At 37.0% G+C, this 19644-nt stretch overlaps 1 protein-coding gene across 1 annotated transcript in view; it reads right to left on the bottom strand.

Annotated features, from left to right (window-relative positions):
• Pex13 (peroxisomal biogenesis factor 13) overlaps positions 1-19644 on the bottom strand; it is a 34073-nt gene that overhangs the window by 9166 nt on the left and 5263 nt on the right. The window contains exon 2 of the mRNA XM_027934420.2: positions 1378-2072. Coding sequence (XP_027790221.1) covers positions 1378-2072 — 695 coding nt within the window. The remainder of the gene's footprint in view (positions 1-1377; positions 2073-19644) is intronic.

Below are 19644 nucleotides of genomic sequence, written 5' to 3'. Positions count from 1 at the left end.
TTACTCTAAATTTTATTTGTTTACTGTCTCCTATCATTAGATTGCCACAAGGGCAGGATTTTTCAAAAATTCATCTTTCATTTTTTAGTGGCACTGGGATTGAATCCAGAGCCTTGAAAATGCCAGGCAAGTATTCTTCCACTAAACCACATCCCCAGCCCTTCTTTTATTTTTTATTTTGAGACAGGGCCTTGCTATAAGTTGCTCAGTTTAGACTTGAACCAACAAAATAAAACAAGAAACAAAAAACTACCAATAAACCCCAAATGAAGTAAGATCTTCCACTATTAAGCTTCAACATAATTTCTCAACCTTATTTCTTAACATCCTTCTATTCAAGGATGAATAGGACAGCTAATATACGACAGCTGCATAACAAATCTCTTATTTTCAGCCTTTTACAAGCTGTTCCATCTGCTTGATAGTATTTTAACCCCACCTATTTTGTGTGTGTGTGGTAATGGGGATTGAATCCAGGTCCTCATGCAAGCTAGGCATGCAGTCTCTCACTGGGCTATATCTGCTGACCTCCTTTCCCCATTTCCTTACTAGTGGATGAAATGTTATCTATCTTTCAAAAACCTAAGGCAAATGCCATTTCTTCCTGGATAGTAGGGCCAAAAATATTAGCTTCACTTTTCTAGCACTTTGTAACAGTTCATAGAACATGGACTTAATAGTCAAGCAGCTTGGGTTTTGTTTCTGGTTCTGCCTTATTAAAGATGTGACCTTGGACAGGTGATTTCTCTGAACCTCAGTTTTGCCACTTGTAAAATGAGAATAAGTCTTACTTTTGGATTTGTGAAATAATGAGATTATAGTACAGAAAATACCTAACACAGTATGCTGCATATAAAAAGAGGCTCGAGAAACTTTGTGTCTCCTTAACTGTCCTAATCCCTACTACACTTTGTCTCATTATAATTACCTGTATATATATCTTTTTAAAAAAATTTTTTTTAGTTGTATTTGAACACAATATCTCTATTTTATTTATTTATGTGGTACCGAGGATCGAACCCAGGGTCTGTCACATGCAAGGCGAGCTCTACCACTGAGCCACAACCCCAGTCACTGTATATGTATCTTAATCACTTCCCTCCCAAAAAGTTTTAGAAAAATAGGGATTATGCCCTATGCATCTTTTGTATCCTCCACAGTACCAAGTTCAGTTCCTTGTAAATAGTATTTAGGAAATGTATGTTAAACTGAACTAATACTAAATCGGCAAATTCGTCTTTGTGACATTCCTTTTCTAATTTTGAAGTTCTTAATGGAAAATAACTAGATCAAAAAGTAAATACAAATGAATAAAAAGAATGTTAATTTAACAAATCTAAATTATATGGTTGTCTGAACCTGTTCCCTTATTCTTACCTGTTACTTCATCACTGTGGGTAGATAAAAGTTTCCAGATGAGATAAGGACCTCCGAGGATAACAGCAAAAAACAAAAATATTGGCCAAGATTTTGCTGAGTTAGCTGCTTGGTCCTCCGCACCAAGACAAGCCACAGTTCCTTCACTTTCTGCCCACAGGTCCTCATTCTCAGAGCCTCTTCTTAAACCCATCATCCACTGTAACCGTCTGTAAAGATATCTTATAGTCCTAACTAATGCAAAAGCTGAAAAAACCTTTGTAAAGTGTATTTTTAATCGGGAGAAGTGATTTGCTACATCCAATACAGCCCTAAAACTGTTATAGACAGCTGAAAAAGTAGCATCCATCATCATACTGACAGAGGCAAAGGCATGTACAATACTTTCAATGGACTGAAATGCACCTCTGCTGCTTTCTTCAGCTTGCTGAACAAATCTACTGGGTGGAAGATCATCTACACGGAGGCGGTTATAGCCCAACCCATTATATCCATAACTATAAGGACTATAGCTTCCATAAAATGAATTTCCATAGGTGCCATATCCAGACGAAAATGAACTATATGCAGGTCTGAAAGTGTTCACACTGCTGCTTCCTGTCTGCTGTGATGGCCTTGGAAGAATAGGTGGGGGCACTCTGGTAAGTGTTGGTTGTCCAGGCCTTGTCAATAAAGCAGGACCCAAGTCAGCAGATCTAAAACCAAAAATTATTGAAAACAGTTACTTAAGCACTCAATAAATTCGATTCAAAGTAACTATTAAACATCTTCTATATATTTGTTTAATAAGCAGTGTTATGACAGATTCTATGTGAGGATGTTTTAGGGAGTAGTTACCCTTTATCTGTGATTTTGCTGTCTATAGTTTCAGTTATCAGCAGTCAATGGTGATCAGTACAGTACAATATTTTGAGAAACAAAGAAAGAGACCACATTCACAATATATTGTTAAAATTCCTCTTTTAATTATTAGTTATTGTTAAGCCCTTACTGTCCTTAATTTATAAATTTAACTTTATCATAGGTATGTATAGGATTTGGTACTATTTGTGACTATAGGTTGTCCATTGATAGTCTTGGAATGCAAAGTAGGGGGACGAATTTAAGGATTAGTCTCTAATAGCCAGATGCTAAGAATCTCATTGCCAAAACAAATTTAAAAGAAGCTGACCAAACTTTATTTTCCTGTTCAGTTATTCTGACATTATTATCTTCAATCTGTGCCTTCTTAAGACTCTTACCCATTTCTTAAGATTAGTTACAAGCAAATATTTGTCCATCCTTGCACCAAAATGATACTATCTTAACTATTATAGTTTAATAATAGGTTTTAAAAAATATTTATTTTTTTAGTTGTAGTTGGACACAATATCTTTATTATTTTTATGTGGTGATGAGGATCAAACTCAGGTCCTCGCACGAGTGCTCTCCCACTGAGCCATAATCCCAGCCCTTAATAATAGGTTTTAATATCCAATAAAAGAACGTCTCCCACATTGTTCATCTCCAGAATTGTTTTGGCCATTTGAGCCTTTGCACTTCCATATAAATTTTACAATCAGAGCTTCAAGTTCTACATCTCTCCCACCAAAGCCTATTGAGATGCTGTTTGAGATTATATGGAATCAACAGGTTAATCTGAGATGAATTCAACATCTTTATAATATTAAATGTTTCAACCACAAATATAATGAAAACTATATTACTGAAGTCTTTTAAAGATGTTTCTCAATGTTTTAAAAATAACTTTAAGTCTCAATAATATTTTATTGTTTACTATGTAAAAGTTTTTAAAGATTCATTTCTATATATTTGCTTTTTTGATGCTGTTATAAATGGTATCTTTCTAAAATCATTTAGTTGCTGTCAGATAGAAAAATGAATTTTCAAATATATGGTCCTTGTATCTAGCACCTTTGTTTTGGATCCTTTTATATTTTCTAGAATATCTGAAGTCACATCACATATGAATAATGACAGATTTATAATTTCCTTTATTTTATATATATATATATATATATATATATATATATATATACACACACACACACACACACACACACACACACACACACGTGTCTGCCTATCTATCTATTTATCTATCTATTTATTTTTGTACTGGGGGTTGCCTGGCTTAGTGCATGACAGGCAAGTCTCTACCACAGAGCTACATGTACATCTCTAGGCTCCTTTATTTTATTTTGAGACAGGGGCTTGGCTAGGTTACTCAGGTTGGCCTCAAACTTGCAATTTTCCTGTTTTAGCCTCCCAAGTAGCTTGGAGTTTAGGCATGTACCACTGTACCTGGCTTTCAATTTTACAGGTTTGACTTACATCCTTGCTTCATTCTGACTTCAAAGGGAGAGTTTTCAATGTTACCATAAATTATGATGTCTGCTGTAGTTTTTTTAAAAAGAAATTTAGTAGTTTTCTATTGCTATTTGTTTTTTTTTTTACTATGAATGAACACTATTTTTTTGCCATTATACATGTACTCTTTTTTTGCATTACAATTCTTAATACACATATATACCACAAATTTTCATATCTCTGTTTGTTTATAAGGTATGTTGGTCCCAAATTCAAATCTTCATACATGTATTTTGTATAAGGATGACCATAGTCATCTTGAGAGATGCTGGGAAATAATTTAATGATTTAATGAGAGATGATTTCCCAGCATCTCTCAAGATGATTATGTGATGTTTAGCTTTTATTCTCCTAACATGGTAAATTACATTACTATACAAATGTAAAAGGCACCCTATGTTCCTGAAGTAAAACCAAATGGGCCACACTGTATTGCTGGACTTTGTTTGGACCTGGACAGACACAGAGGCTCGTTCCATAGCTTGGCTATTGTGAACTGTGTTGCTATACACTTGGATACGCATGTATTGCTACAGTTTACTAATTCTTTAGAATAGTAGCTAACAGGATTTTCTCCCATTTTGTAAGTTCTCTCTTCACATTCTTGTTTCCTTTGCTGTGCAGAAACCTTTAAATTTTATGCCAATCCACTTCTTAACTCTTAAAATTATTTCCTCAGCTTTAGCGGTCTGAGAAAGTCATTGCCTGTCCTTATGTTAGAGTATTGACACTATGTTTTCTCCAGCAGCTGCATGGTTTATGGCCTAATTCTGAGGTCCCTGGTCCACTTTGAGTTAACTATTGTGCAGGGTGAGAGATAAGGATCTTGTCTCATTCTTCTACATAGGGATAACCAGTTTTCCTAGTATTATTTGATTAAAAGGCCTTTGGCACCTTTGTGAAAGATCAAATGCCTGTAGATATGTGCATTTGTCTATGTCTTTTATTCTGAACCAGTGTCTGTTTTTATGCCAGTGCCATGCAGTTTTTTGTTAGTATAGCTCTGTAGTGTAATTTGAAATCAGATATTGTGATGCTTCCAGCATTGTTTTATTGGCTGAGAACTGCTTTGGCTAGGATTCTTTTATTCTTCCAAATAAATATTAGGACTTTTTCCAAGTTCTGTGAAGAATACCATTGGCATTTTGATGGGGACTGCATTTAATCTGTATATTGTTTTTAGTAATGTGTCCATTTTAGCAATATTAATTCTGCCTGTTCATGAACAGAGGAAGTCTTTCTATCTTCTTGTGTTGTCTTCAATTTCTTTCTTCAATGTTCTATAGTTTTCATTATAGAGATGTTTCACTTACTTGGTTAATTTTATTTCTGGGTATTTTATTTATTTTTTGAGGCTACTGTAAATGGGATTATTTTCCTTCTCAGCAGATTCCTTATTATTTAGGGAAGCTTATGAGTTTTGTATGTTAATTTTGTAATCTGCCACTTTGCTGATTTATTAACTCTAGCAGTCTTCTGATGGAACTTTTTAGTTCCTTTAAGTAGAGACTCATCTGCAAATAGTGATAATTTGACTTCCTCCTTTCCCATTTTTGTTTCTTAAAATTTGCTTCTTTTGTCTAATTTGCTCTGGCTAATATTTCTTATACTATATTGAATAGGAGTGGTGAGAGTGGACATCCTTATCTTGTTCCAAATTTTAAAGGAAATTCTTTCAGTTTTTTTCCCATTTAGTATGATATTCAATGTAGGTATGCTGTATTTAGCTTTATGATGTTGAAATAAGTTACTTTCATCCCTAGTTTCTGATTTTTTAAATCATGAATGGGAATTGAATTTTGTCAAAGGCTTTCTCTGTGCCATTAAGATGATGGTGATTCTATTTATATGGTGAATTACATTTATTGATTTTTATATGTTAAACCATTCTTGCATCCTTGGGATAAAACCAACATGATCATGATGCATGATCATGATGTACAATCATATTATTTGTTGAATATGATTTGCTAATTAATATTTATTAAGAATTCTTGCATCTAAGTTCATGAGGGATATTGTCGGTAGTTTTCTTCTATGTGTCCTTATGTAGTTTGGTATAAGGGTAATACTGGAAGTATTCCATCCCTTTCTAGTTCATGGAATAATTCAAGAAAAATTGGAATTAATTCTTAGTTAAAATCTGTAGAATTATACTGAGAATTCATCTGGTCCTGGGCTCTTGTATTTTGGAAGCTCTTTATTACTATTTCTATCTCACTGCTAGTTATTGGTCTGTTTAGGCTTTCAATGTCCTCTTGATTCAATTTTGGCAAGGTTATACACGTCTAGAAATGTATCCGTTTCTTGTAGGCTTTCCAATTAACTGGAGTGTAAGTTTTCAAACTAGTTCCTAATGATCCTCTGGATTTCTGTATGTCTGTGGTGATTTCTCCTTTTTCATTTCTAATTTTATTAATTTTGGTCTTTTTTCTTTTGGCCAAGGGCTTATTAATCTTATTTATCCTTCCAAAGAACCAACTCTTTGTTTCACTGCTCCTTTCCATACTTTTTTTAATCCTCTATTTCATTGATTCTGGCTCTGACCTTTGATATTTCCTTCCTTTAACTGGTTTTGCAATTGGTTTGTGCTTGTTTTTCAATGACCTTGAGATTCGTCATGAGGTTGTTTATTTGACATATTTCTAATTTTCTCATATATACACTCATAGCTATAAATTTTCCTCTCAGAAGTGCCTTCATGGAGATAGCGGCGCAGGGATACAGCGCTGCAGTTTCTGCCAGCCGTGCAAGCACCGTACTCAGGGCTGAATTCTGGGTTCGAGACGGGGGAAGGAAGCGGTCCATCTCGGTTCTCCACACCGGTCAGACCACAGAGGAGGCCAGCGGCCACCATGTTCGAAAGCTGACGTCACCATCCCTGTTTTCGACTGACCGCAGCTCATTCAGCCATAGAACAGGTAATTTCAGGCTGCCATTCGCCTGCGGCTTGCAGACAGATTGCTAGGGTTCAGTGCCTGGGTGCTTCTTAGAACCTGCTCTTATCGGAGCGAACACCGAGCGCGGGGCGGCCGAGTTCCGGCTCCCGGAACCGCCCTGGCCCAGGGCTGGGGAGCCTGCGGAGGCTGCTTCTTGGACCCTGCTCCTATCAGAGCATACACCAAGCACTAAGCGGCCAAGTTCCGGCTCCCGGAACTGAGCCCGCGGGGACTGCTTCTTGGAGCCTACTCTTATCGGAGCATACACCGAGCACGGAGCGGCCGAGTTCCGGCTCCCGGAACTGCCCTGGCCCAGGGCTAGGAGCCCGCGGAAACTGCTTCTCGGTCCGGGTCCTGCTGAGGGCCGGTCAGGACTCACCCGTTGCTTTGGTTGCCCGGCAAGGGGAACGAAATGCTGCCATTCGCATAGGATACCAACATGGCAGAGATCTGATGTCATCAGAAAGCCGCGGAGGAGAGAACTTCATCAATACCAGCGGCGACAGAAACAGTTGGTCTCCTGGTAGGGGGGGTGAGGCACAGACACCCGAGTCTCCTCAATTTGTCGTCGAGCCAGAGGGGAGGAGCCGGGCCGCCGCCAGCGCCCGGAGCAGGCCCAGCGGCTCGCCAGCGTGGTGACCGCGTGACCCCAATTGGAGAGGGGGCGGAGCGGAGCCGCCACCCGCGCCCGCAAGGTGGGCAGACCCGCGACCCAGTGGTACATGGGCGTGGTAGGAGGGGCAGGGCAGAGCCGCCGCCCGCGCTTGCAAGGTAAACAGACCTGTGACAGACTGGCGGGTCAGGCCCAGTGGCCTGCCAGCGTGGTACACACGTCACCCCAACTGGAGTAGGGGCAGAGCAGATCCTTCGCCCACGCCCGGATCAGGCCCTGCCGGTGTGGTGGTCACGTGACCCCAATTGGAGTGGGGGTGGAGCGGAACTGCCACCCGTGCCCGCAGGGTGAGCAGACCTGTGACCAACCTGCAGATCAGGCCCAGGGGTCCGCAGGCGTGGTAGGAGGGGCAGGGCAGATCCACCGCCCGCGCCTCCAAGGTAGGCAGACCTGCGACAGACCGGCAGATCAGGCCCAGGAGCCTGCTGGCGTGGTACACACACCACCCTAATTGGAGTAGGGGCAGAGCAGAGTCGCCGCCCGTGCCAGGAACAGGCCCAGCGACCTGCAGGCGGGGTAGTCACGACACCCCAATTGGAGTAGGGGCAGAGCAGAGCCACCACCCGTGCCCGAAAGGTGGGCAGATCTGCGACCGACCAGCGGGACAGGCCCAGTGGCCTGCCGGTACGACAGACACGTCACCCCATTTGGAGTAGGGGCAGAGTAGAGCCGCCGCCCGCGCCTGCAGGGTAGGCAAACCTGCAACCGACCGGCGGATCAGGCCCGGTGGCCTGCCGGCGTGGTACACTCGTCACCCCAATTGGAGTAGGGGCAGAACAGAGCCGCCGCCAGCGCCCAGAACAGGCCCAGTGACCTGCCGGCGTGGTAGCCACGACACCCCAATTGGAATAAGGAGAGAGCAGAGCCGCCGCCCGCGCCTGCAGGAAAGATACGCAAGCAGTATGAAAAGACAAGGAAAGAAAGGACCACAAGCAATGCAGGTCAACGCAACTTTAGAAGAGGTAACAGCTGCAGCAGATGGAATGTCAGATAAAGAATTCAGGATATACATGCTTCAGATGATCTGGAGTATCAAGGAAGACATTAGACAGCAAAATCAGACAATGAAAGATCACTTCGACAATGAATTACGCAAACAAATCCAGGAAGCAAAGGATCAACTATACAGGGAGATAGAGGTTATAAAAACCAAACAAACAGAAATCCTAGAAATGCAGGAAGCAATAAACCAACTTAAAAACTCAATGGAGAATACTACCAGCAGAGTAGAGCACTTAGAAGATAGAACATTAGACAATGAAGACAAAGTATTTCAACTGGAAAAGAACATAGACAGCTCAGCAAGACTGTTAAGAAACCATGAGCAGAACATCCAAGAAATATGGGACAACATTAAGAGACCAAACTTAAGAGTCATTGGGATACAGGAAGGTACAGAGCTCCAAACCAAAGGAATGAGCAGTCTATTCAATGAAATAATACGAGAAAACTTCCCAGACTTGAAGAATGAGACAGAATCCCAAATCCTAGACGCCTACAGGACGCCGAATGTGCAAAATCATAAGAGATCCACACCTAGAAACATTATAATGAAGATGCCCAACATACAGAATAAGGAGAGAATTTTAAAAGCTACAAGAGAAAGGAAGCAGATTACATTTAGGGGTAAGCCAATCAGGATAACAGCTGATCTTTCAACACAGACTCTGAAAGCTAGAAGATCCTGGAATAACATATTTCAAACACTGAAAGAAAATGGGTTCCAACCAAGAATTGTGTTTCCAGCGAAATTAAGCTTCAGGATGGAAGATGAAATTAAAACCTTCCACGATAAACAAAAGTTTAAAGAATTCGCAGCTAGAAAACCATCTCTTCAAAACATCCTCGCCAAAACATTACAGGAAGAGGAAATGGAAAATAACAATGAAAACCAACAGTGGGAGGTAGGACAGTAAAGGGGGGGGGGAAATAATCAAAGAGGAAAACAAACCATGTTTAGTAACAGAAATAAACAAATATGGCTGGAAGAACAACCCATATCTCAATAATAACCCTAAATGTTAATGGCTTAAACTCACCAATTAAGAGACACAGGCTAGTAGAATGGATCACAAAACAAGACCCAACAATATGCTGCCTACAGGAGACGCATTTGATAGGAAAAGACATACATAGGCTGAAGGTGAAAGATTGGGAAAAATCATCACTCATATGGACTTCGGAAACAAGCAGGAGTGTCCATACTCATATCAAATAAAATAGATTTCAAGCCAAAGTTAATCAAAAGGGATAAAGAGGGACACTACATACTGCTTAAGGGACCCATACACCAACAAGACATAACAATCATAAATATTTATGCCCCAAACAATGGTGCAGCTATGTTCGTCAAACAAACTCTTCTCAAGTTCAAGAGTCTAATAGACCACCATACAATAATCATGGGAGACTTCAACACACCTCTCTCGCCACTGGACAGATCTTCCAAACAAAAGTTGAATAAGGAAACTATAGAACTCAATAACACAATTAATAACCTAGACTTAATTATACATATATAGAGTATACCACATATATAGAGTATACCACCCAACATCAAGCAGTTACACTTTTTTCTCAGCAGCACATGGATCCTTCTCAAAAATAGATCATATATTATGTCACAGGGCAACTCTTAGACAATATAAAGGAGTAGAGATAATACCATGCATCTTATCTGATCATAATGGAATGAAACTGAAAATCAACGATAAAAGAAGGAAGGAAAAAGCATACATCACTTGGAGAATGAACAATAGGTTACTGAATGATCAATGGGTTATAGAAGACATCAAGGAGGAAATTAAAAAATTCTTAGAGATAAATGAAAACACAGACACAACATATTGGAATCTATGGGACACATTGAAAGCAGTTCTAAGAGGAAAATTCATTGCTTGGAGTTCATTCCTTAAAAAAAGAAAAAACCAACAAATAAATGATCTCATACTTCATCTCAAAATCCTTGAAAAAGAAGAGCAAAACAACAGCAAAAGAAGTAGAAGGCAAGAAATAATTAAAATCAGAGCTGAAATTAATGAAATCGAAACAAAAGAAACAATTGAAAAAATTGACAAAACTAAAAGTTGGTTCTTTGAAAAAATAAACAAAATCGACAGACCCTTAGCCATGCTAGCGAAGAGAAGAAGAGAGAGAACTCAAATTACTAGCATACGGGATGAAAAAGGCAATATCACAACAGACACTTCAGAAATACAGAAGATAATCAAAAACTATTTTGAATCCTTATACTCCAATAAATTAGAAGATAGTGAAGGCATCGATAAATTTCTTAAGTCATATGATCTGCCCAGATTGAGTCAGGAGGATATAGACAACCTAAACAGACCAATATCAATTGAGGAAATAGAAGAAACCATAAAAAGACTACCAACTAAGAAAAGCCCAGGACCGGATGGGTATACAGCAGAATTTTACAAAACCTTTAAAGAAGAACTAATACCAATACTTTTCAAGCTACTTCAGGAAATAGAAAAAGAGGGAGAACTTCCAAATTCATTCTATGAGGCCAACATCACCCTGATACCTAAACCAGACAAAGACACTTCAAAGAAAGAAAACTACAGACCAATATCTCTAATGAACCTAGATGCAAAAATCCTCAATAAAATTCTGGCGAATCGGATACAAAAACATATCAAAAAAATTGTGCACCATGATCAAGTAGGATTCATCCCTGGGATGCAAGGCTGGTTCAATATACGGAAATCAATAAATGTTATTCACCACATCAATAGACTTAAAAATAAGAACCATATGATCATCTCGATAGATTCGGAAAAAGCATTCGACAAAGTACAGCATCCCTTTATGTTCAAAACTCTAGAAAAACTAGGGATAACAGGAACATACCTCAATATTGTAAAAGCAATCTATGCTAAGCCTCAGGCTAGCATCATTCTGAATGGAGAAAAACTGAAGGCATTCCCTCTAAAATCTGGAACAAGACAGGGATGCCCTCTCTCTCCACTTCTGTTCAACATAGTTCTCGAAACACTGGCCAGAGCAATTAGACAGACGAAAGAAATTAAAGGCATAAAAATAGGAAAAGAAGAACTTAAATTATCACTATTTGCAGATGATATGATTCTATACCTAGCAGACCCAAAAGGCTCTACAAAGAAACTATTAGAGCTAATAAATGAATTCAGCAAAGTGGCAGGATATAAAATCAACACGCATAAATCAAAGGCATTCCTGTATATCAGCAACAAATCCTCTGAAATGGAAATGAGGACAACCACTCCATTCACAATATCTTCAAAAAAAAATAAAATACTTGGGAATCAACCTAACAAAAGAGGTGAAAGACTTATACAATGAAAACTACAGAACCCTAAAGAGAGAAATAGAAGAAGATCTTAGAAGATGGAAAAATATACCCTGTTCATGGATAGGCAGAACTAACATCATCAAAATGGCGATATTACCAAAAGTTCTCTATAGGTTTAATGTAATGCCAATCAAAATCCCAACGGCATTTCTTGTAGAAATAGAGAAAGCAATCATGAAATTCATATGGAAAAATAAAAGACCCAGAATAGCAAAAACAATGCTAAGCAGGAAGTGTGAATCAGGCGGTATAGCAATACCAGACTTCAAACTATACTACAGAGCAATAGTAACAAAAACAGCATGGTACTGGTATCAAAACAGGCGGGTGGACCAATGGTACAGAATAGAGGACACAGAAACCAATCCACAAAACTACAACTATCTTATATTTGATAAAGGGGCTAAAAGCATGCAATGGAGGAAGGATAGCATCTTCAACAAATGGTGCTGGGAAAACTGGAAATCCATATGCAACAAAATGAAACTGAATCCCTTTCTCTCGCCATGCACAAAAGTGAATTCAAAATGGATCAAGGAGCTTGATATCAAATCAGAGACACGCCGTCTGATAGAAGAAAAAGTTGGCTACGATCTACATTCGGTGGGGTCGGGCTCCAAATTCCTCAATAGGACACCCATAGCACAAAAGTTAATAACTAGAATCAACAAATGGGACTTACTCAAACTAAAAAGTTTTTTCTCAGCAAAAGAAACAATAAGAGAGGTAAATAGGGAGCCTACACCCTGGGAACAAATCTTTACTCCTCACACTTCAGACAGAGCCCTAATATCCAGAGTATACAAAGAACTCAAAAAATTAGACAATAAGAGAACAAACAACCCAATCAACAAATGGGCCAAGGACCTGAACAGACACTTCTCAGAGGAGGACATACAGTCAATCAACAAGTACATGAAAAAATGCTCACCATCTCTAGCTGTCAGAGAAATGCAAATCAAAACCACCCTAAGATACCATCTCACTCCAGTAAGATTGGCAGCCATTATGAAGTCAAACAACAACAAGTGCTGGCGAGGATGTGAGGAAAAGGGTACACTTGTACATTGCTGGTGGGACTGCAGATTGGTGCAGCCAATTTGGAAAGCAGTATGGAGATTTCTTGGAAAGCTGGGAATGGAGCCACCATTTGACCCAGCTATTCCCCTTCTTGGTCTATTCCCTAAAGACCTAAAAAGAGCATGCTACAGGGACACTGCTACATCGATGTTCATAGCAGCACAATTCACAATAGCAAGACTGTGGAACCAACCTAGATGCCCTTCAATAGACGAATGGATAAAAAAAATGTGGCATTTATACACAATGGAGTATTACTCTGCATTAAAAAATGACAAAATCATAGAATTTGCAGGGAAATGGATGGCTTTAGAGCAGATTATGCTAAGTGAAGCTAGCCAATCCCTAAAAAACAAATGCCAAATGTCTTCTTTGATATAAGGAGAGTAACTAAGAACAGAGTAGGGACGAAGAGCATGAGAAGAAGATTAACATTTAACAGGGATGAGAGGTGGGAGGGAAAGGGAGAGAGAAGGGAAATTGCATGGAAATGGAAGGAGACCCTCAGGGTTATACAGTGGAGGGGGTAGAGAGAGAGGAGGGGAGGGGAGGGGAGAGGTGGGGAGGGGGGATGGTGGAGGATGGGAAAGGCAGCGGAGCACAACAGACACTAGTAGGGCAATATGTAAATCAATGGATGTGTAACTGATGTGATTCTGCAATCTGTGTATGGGGTGAAGGTGGGAGTTCATAACCCACTTGAATCAAAGTGTGGAATATGATATGTCAAGAAATTTGTAATGTTTTGAACAACCAACAATAAAAAATTAAAAAAAAAAAAAAAAGAAGTGCCTTCATGAGTGCCAGGGATTCTGGTATGTTTTACCACTATTCTTCTTTGATGTGAAGAATTTATAATCTCTTCCCTGATTTCTTCTATCACCCATTCATCATTTATCCAAAAGGATACTGTTCAATCTCTATGTTTTCAAGATTTCTGCACGTTTTTTCCTGGTATTTATTTCTAATTTCATTGCATTATGATCAGATAAGATGCAAGGGATTATAACATTTTTAAAATATTTTCTAAAACTTGCTTTGTGGCCTAAAATATGATCTATTTTGGAGAAAGTTCCACAAGCAGCTGAGAAGAAAGTGTATTCAGCTGTTGTTAGATGAAATATTCTATAGATGTCTATTAAGTCAATTTGATTCATAGTAATTTTTAGGTCTTAATACCTAACTCTGTATTGAATAATATGTATGCATGATCTATTTATTGGTGAAAGGTGTGTTGAAATTACACAGTATTACTGCCCTGGGGTCTATCTGGGTCTTTAATTCAAGTAGTGTCTTTTTTATGTGATTAGGTCCACCAACGTTTGGGACCTAAAACTACTGTTATATCTTCTTGTTGAATTGTTCCCTTTCTCAGTATAAACTTTTTTGTCTGTTCTGATTAATTTTGGCTTGAAGTCCAATATCCTATAATTTTCTTTTGTTGTAATATTTTTGTACAATTTGGGTATTAGGGTTATACTGGCTTCTTAAAAAAAAAAAAGAGTTGAGTGCTGGTGTGTGGCTCAGTGGTAGAGTGCTTGCCTAGCACATGAGAGGCACTGGGTTCAAACCTCAGCACCAAATTAAAAAAATGAAATAAAGATATTGTGTCCACCTACAACTAAAAAATAAATATTTAAAAAAATAAAAAAGTTGGGGAGTTAAATATTTCCTTTTTTAATATTGCAGAAAAGTTTGTAAACTTCATCAGTGAAGTCTTCTAGATTTACAATTTTCTTTGTGGGAAAGATTTAAATCATGAATTCAATTCTTTTAGTACCACGCCATTTGAACTATAGTCTGTAGACCAGTTTTAAGTTTGTGAACCAGTTGTGTGAATCTATAATGAGAAAAATATGGAAAATAAGATTGTTTAAATAATTTAACAGTGCTATTTTTTGGTGTGTTTCATAAAAGTAATGACTGGCAATCCATATACTGTGAGAAAAACTGCTTTAATAGTTATAAAAATACTTTTATTTTTTTCTAAATTATACCTTCACTAACACCCCAAATCTCTCTCCTTCCTTTCTATGTTTCCATTCTTCTGTCTCTTTGTGCTTCATTCTAGATATTCTCTTTCCAACTATACTCTAGTCCATTGTTACTTCCAGGGTCAATCTTCAATAAGATAAAGAGTTTACAACAAAATGTAAATCAACAAATCCTTTTTTCACAGATAGTTTTGCTATTAAGAAAATGCTAGTTGAACTAAATAGAGGGCTTAATATTAAAGCTACATTCTGAAACAAGTTTCATATCTTATTGTGAACTGCTAGTATGTCCTTTGGGAAACAGCAGCAAGTCCACAGACTCTCTGTAGCACAGAACACATATGAAGCAGCAGTGTTCGATGTTACTAATTTTCTCTATAGTAGTATCTAATCTGTTGTCAAACCCAGTAAGTTTAATTTTGAATTTTAATTTTGTTTATATTTTTTGTTCTAGAATATCCTTTTCTGTTTAATAACTTCTAATTCTCTCCTAAGATCCTTTCTTTTCATTGTCTTTAATATATTAAACATATTTACTTTAAAGTCTGTATAGTAATCCCATTATTTAGAATCATTATGAATCTGTTTTCTTTCCATTTATGTAATCTAATGTCTTTGTGTGTGAGGCTCTATTTTGCTTGTCTGTCAGATGTATGTGAGGAATTATAGCAATAATTTTAGGTTCTGGATGATGTTCTCTTCCTCCAAATGTGTTTCATTCTAAATATTGTTTATTATCTGATTAGGATATAATAGACACTGACAAAAATTATGGTGGTTTTCTCATTAGTAATACTTAATGCACATATCACATAGACTATTGATATAGATTTTTTTCTCACAGTCTTGTACTGTTTCATAATTTTCAATAAATCTTATTTAAAAATAATAGGAAATTAAATTTAAACATTCAATAAGGAAAAAGAAAAAGCTTTTTCTCTTGCTTTTTCCTGGCTTTAATGTTCTTTTTATAGCATAATAAGTGCATTTAGTATTCATGGTACATTCTTGTTTTCTCTTATAACCAGTACAATAACACTAAGCAGGTCTATGACTTACAAGAACAAATGATATGTTTTCAATGCTGAGTGTTCAAAGTCTTCTCCACTCAACTTCTTATTTAAAAATTTTAAAGAATACATACACACATTTTCTATGTAGTTTCTATGATTTTGCCATATTTACTTCTCTCTCATTCTTGTCTTAAACAAATTCTGGAATCATTTGAAATTCGAGACTTGATACATTTCCCAATACCTCAACAAACATTTCCTAATAAAGAAAGACATTTTATACAAAAATCATACTATTACCATCCTGTCATTGAAAATTAACCATAGTTTTATATCACACACATTAACAATAATTTTATATCATCTATTATCCAATTACAGTAAAAATTTATCCATTTCTTCCAAATGTCTTTATTTATAATAAAGAGCTTTGAGATTAAATTCACTTATCATAAAATTCTAAAGCATAAAGTCCAATGGTTTTTAGTTGCACACCTTTGTGAATATACTATCATATTTACTTCTGGAACATTTTCATTACATTAAAAAGAAATTCTGTGTTCATCAGCACTCATTCCCCATTTCCTATCCCATCTCCTATCTTTGGTAATGACTAATCTACTGTCTGTCTATATTAACTTGTCTATTCTGGTTATTTCATACATAGTTGATTCTTTTTTTTTTTAAATTTTTTATTGTTGGTTGTTCAAAACATTACAAATTTCTTGATATATCATATTTCACAATAGTTGATTCTTGTTATTTAAGGTACTGACATCCTATAAAGTTTTTCAGAATTATTCAATACCAAATCACTACTTATAGGAGAAACAAAAGTTTGGGGTTACAGAAAATTTCAGGTCACATTTTTATCAACCAATCAAAACATATACTTGTTTTAAGTGTACTTCTGTTTAAAGGCATCTTAATATATATTGTCAACTCATTAAGAACTCATAACCAATACCTGTAAACTCATGCCTGAATGAAGCTTTCTTAACACATGTAATTTCTTCATTAGCATATCACAGTATTCTTGTGTTTTGAACACTAGACAGCACTATGCTTCTGGGGCACTTTAAACAGTGAAATCACCATAAAAAATAAGAAAAACCCATACTAAGCAGACTGTGAAATGGACACCTGTTTACACCATGAGGGTTGAAATAAGAACTGGAAAGATGCTTTGTTTCACTTCATTTGAATGATAACTCAGGTCTTTTTCTGCTCTAAGCATGTTGACAAATGATTGTCAGAGTGTTGAGAGTATTAATGTGGGCTTTACAAATAAATTTCACTGATTAGGACAAGTTGCAAATATGGGATCTACAAATAATGAGGATCTATGGTAAATGGACTCACGTATCATGTAGTATTTTGTGAATGGCTTTTTTCACTTATCATGTTCCCAAGCTTCAATCACATTAAAGCCTATATCAGTTTCAAGTTGAGTGTCCCTTACCAGAGGAGTTTGGAATATTTGCTACATGTAATGAGATTTCTTGGGAATGGGATTAAGGTCTGAACATGAAATTCACTTATGTTTCATATGCACTTTATACACTTTTCAAATGCACCTGCATTTTGCCTGTGACCAATCATATGAGGAAGTGTGGAATTTTCTACTTGTGGCATCATGTCGGCACTCAAAAAGTTGGATTTTGCATTATTTTCAACTATAGATTTGGGATATTCAATCTGTACCTCATTATTCTTTATTTCCAAATTATAATTATCCATGAGTTGATGGACATTTGTACTGTCATGAATAATGACACTCTGTTCATTTATATATGAGATTTGTATGGACACATGTTCTCATACCACTTGGGTACATATACTTGGGAGTAAATTTCTGGGTCTTAGAGTAAACACTGTGTTTACTCTTTGGAAGATCTGCCAGATTATGTTCCCAAGAAACTGTACTGTTTACAGTGTATGATGGTTCCAACTTTTCTATCCTTGCCAAAACTTTTTATTATTATTATTTTTATTATTACTGCCATTCTAGTGGGTGAGAAATGGTATCTCACTGTGATAGCTAATGGTGCTGAGCACCTTTTCAGGGTTTACTGACTATTTTATTTTTTATTTATCAAGAAGGAGTCTCACCATGTTACCAAGGCTAGCCTCAAACTCAAGATCCTCCCATCTTAACCTCCCAAGCAGTTGGGATTACAGGCATACACCACTGTGCTCAGCTGTTTACTGGCCATTTAAAAATCTTACTTGGAAAAATAATATCTAATAGTATCTAATCAGACACTTTGCCCAATTTTTTCCCCCAATTTTAAATTAACCTTTTTATTTTTTATATTTGGTACTGAGGAATGAACCTAGGGGTGATTACCCACTTGAGTACACCTCCAGCCCTTTTTATTTTGAGACAGGGTCACACTAAGTTGTTTAGGGTCTGCTAAATTGCTGAGGCTGGCTTTGGCCTTGAGATCCTCTTGCCTCAGCCTCCCAAGCTGCAGGTAACTGCCAGTGCACCTGGCCTAAATTATCCTTTTTATTTTTGCCTTATTATTTTATTATCGAACTGCAAGAATTGAAATGTCTCTTACTATTTTTATGAACAAAAATTCAGTTAAAGTTTATACACTGTATTTGGTTTTGTCTTCTCATTCTCTTGTAAACTAGAATTTTTTTTTTAGAAAGTCCCTAACTTTTTTGAAGTCTACCCAGTTTTTTTCCTAGAATGTCCTACCATTCTAGATTTGTGTTTCCTCAAAAATGTTAACATGTACCTCTACCCTCTATAATTTCTATTAGACTAAGGTTGTACCCAAGGGTTTGATTACAACCAAGTTCAAAATTTTTGGCAAGAATAATTCATGGGTGATGTTTACTTCATATTATACCATATTAGGAGGCACATAATGCCAGATTGCCTCCTTATTTGTGAGACTAAGTTTGATTGTCTGCTTAAGGTGATAACTATCACCTTTTCCCATGAAAATACATTTTTCCTTTTCTAATTAGTATATAATCTATGGGATGACACTTTGGTTCCACACAAATATCCTATTCCCCAACAATTGTTCATCTGATGGTTTAGCATCCACTCATGATTTTTGCCTAAGTAAAAATTATATGTGTAACTCCAAAATGGTAATTTTCTAGTCCAGGCTAATGTATTAACAGCCTTGAATGATATTGTAAACAAACTAATAGAACTCTTAACTTTTTTTTTTCTTTTACTGAATCCAACATTTAAAAAATGGAGCAAAACTTAAAAAAGATCAGTGGACGCCAAACAGTATATTCAGACTTTAATTAACAATTTTGCTCCAAACTAGAAGCCATAATAAAGAAAATAGAAAAACAGACATATCTAGATTTAATACAAGATAAATGTGTCTATGAAACAGAAACTCAACAGAAATGCATATAGGAAAGAAGGATAAAGCAACAGGCCTACTCAGTTCTGGGTCTGGAATCAGTGACAGAATTCCAGTTATTAGGAAATAATAAAAAAAGAAAAACACTCCACTCAAATGGAACTAGTTTACTGTCTGAGGCTTGGGAGATAAGACATGTCACCTTCATTTCTAAAAAGAGGTCATAATATTTGCTGCGAACAGTTTAAAATTTTTAGAAAGTTATGGACCTAAGAAAAAGTGACTCTGATACATCCTCAAGTGAGAATATGAAACATGTTAACTACTATTAACTCTTAATCTAATCCACTGTTTTCAAACCTGAGATTTTTATGGGGGTGGGTGCTAATGGAACAGGTAGATGGAACAAGAAATTTAGACAAGAGAGGGAAATGTGAAGAAAGAGAAAAAACAGAACTCTAAAATTCTACTCAAAATGAGCTTATCAAAAATGCTACAGA

This window comes from Marmota flaviventris, chromosome 14 (genome assembly GCF_047511675.1).
Source record: "Marmota flaviventris isolate mMarFla1 chromosome 14, mMarFla1.hap1, whole genome shotgun sequence".
NCBI lineage: Eukaryota > Metazoa > Chordata > Mammalia > Rodentia > Sciuridae > Marmota > Marmota flaviventris.
Note: the sequence above shows the minus strand (reverse complement) of the source record. Positions and strands in the feature narration are given on the sequence as shown.